A 2,001-nucleotide genomic window follows, 5' to 3' on the forward strand; every position below is an offset into this window, starting at 1 on the left:
GGGGGGAGGGGAAGGGGCTGGGACAGCAGGAGGGGGTCAGGAGGCACTCAGTTGGGTTTCTCCAGTCCCCTCCCCGCACTTACCAGCACAGAGTCTATGTCCAGCTCCCTGTGGCAGCAAGCAGGGACTGTCCAAATCTCCAAAGCTCTCCGATTCTTTTTTTAATCGATTCAGAGAGCTTCAAATTGATTCAGACCATTTAATTGGTCTCCTGATTTGATTTGGATTTGGAGATTTGGCCACCAAATTGGGCTCAATCTCCTCCAAATTGAATCAGCACCCGAAGCTTTGCGCAGCCCTAGAATATATGTGTAAAATAAAAACAGAGTTAGGATATGAAGTGCCAACATAATGAAGTTCCTCAGTTTCACTTATGTTTTACACCTGTGCTTGGCTATTTAACTATATTATTTTTAGTCCATGTCCAACTTTAGTTGGATACAAATATTTTCATAACACAGCAGTAGAAGCTTTACTTGAGGAACTGCAAGAGGTCCAGAACTGAAAGATTTAAAGTAAACTGAATTTCACATTTCTTTTTCTGTTTTTTCCCCTGAAGGTGGACGATGTCACAAATCCTGTACAGGCCGATGCTGGGGACCCACAGAGAATCACTGCCAGACCTGTAAGTATATGAGGATAGGAAAGATAGGAGTGGGAAGTTTGGAAGAGCATTTCCAGAGTGTTCATTTGAGAGAGACACTGTCAAGGTTTTAATAGAATTTTTAAATAGTTCAAATATTGTCCCCTATATAGAGTCCAATAAATTGCCTGTTTCTTCTCAGTGCATTTGTTCTTCTCCATTCAGCATTTTTTTCCTGTGCTTCCGATGAACTTAAGAGAATTTACTTGGTTATCTTCACTTGATGTTAACATGGAACATTGCTTTGGGGAATTGTGCTTGCTACTTTGAAATATATTGGAGTGAGCATAACAACAAGAATACCAGACTCTGGGCCAGATCCTGAAATAGTGGCAGGTGACCTAGTCAGATGCTGAATGCCCTAAAATCCCCTTACATTCAGCAGCAGCTGGAGGCTAAATATCACCTTGCAGAAAGTCATTCTTGATAATGATTTTAAAATACAGTCCATTGTATTTTGGCAGCAGTGGCAATCCCTCAATACAAGGAAGATAGTCTTTCAGGAAATAGGGAAATTATCAGTGATTTCAGAATGGAGTCAGTTGTGTTTAGGTTCTATCTAAATGGATGATCATAGATATTGCTTTTTAAAAAAGGCACACATTATCTTGATTTTTGAAGAACATCATAATAGCAAATGTGTTCATAAAAAATAATCGTCCAGAAAGAGAGTCTCCTCCCATCATGTTTCTAAACTGATTATACAGACATCTTGGAGCCATAAACCCAAACATTAGCAAAATGTGAAAGAAAGAAAACTAAGAACTTATAAACAAAATCATAATCTATCATTTTTTTCTAAAAGGAATATGTTTGGAGATGAGGAGCAAATATAAGATTTTCCTTTTTTAAAGGCAGCATCTTGAAAATTGTGCTTACTAGATTCAATCTTCTTAAGAAGTCAAAGAGCTTGTAATATTTTCACAAGTCAGACAGTTTTCTAGATCATTGATAGTAGGGGTGCATTTTTCACATTGTTCCTCCCAGCTGATTCTTCTCCTGTCTGAGGCACATATGCTGTTGGTAAAGATTGCCATATAGGTTACTTACTTCTAGTTGAGAAATGACTCTAGTAAAAAGCTCAGTGGTTCATTAAATCATTCTACCCTATTGACCACAAATACCAAAGAAAAACCTTTTGCTTCAAATAGAATTTGACCTGTTCCATGATTAAAAGTGTTCTTGGCTCGATTGTAGCATCATTGAATAATGCATCACGTACAGTGGTATTAAGAGAAGAATTATTCTTCTTTCTGCCCAGTGGATCATGACAGAACTCCTCTTTCATTTCCTCATACCCTTATGATTATCAGAAAATAAGTTAATGCTGAAAAATATTCTTTAAATCAGTTTCCTGC

At 37.8% G+C, this 2,001-nt stretch overlaps 1 protein-coding gene across 1 annotated transcript in view; it reads left to right on the forward strand.

Annotated features, from left to right (window-relative positions):
* Positions 1 to 2,001, forward strand: part of ERBB4 (erb-b2 receptor tyrosine kinase 4) — an 819,609-nt gene that overhangs the window by 472,528 nt on the left and 345,080 nt on the right. The window contains exon 5 of the mRNA XM_025202487.1: positions 560 to 625. Within this exon, the coding sequence (XP_025058272.1) occupies positions 560 to 625 (66 nt within the window). The remainder of the gene's footprint in view (positions 1 to 559; positions 626 to 2,001) is intronic.

This window comes from Alligator sinensis, unplaced genomic scaffold (genome assembly GCF_000455745.1).
Source record: "Alligator sinensis unplaced genomic scaffold, ASM45574v1 scaffold730_1, whole genome shotgun sequence".
Lineage (NCBI taxonomy): Eukaryota > Metazoa > Chordata > Crocodylia > Alligatoridae > Alligator > Alligator sinensis.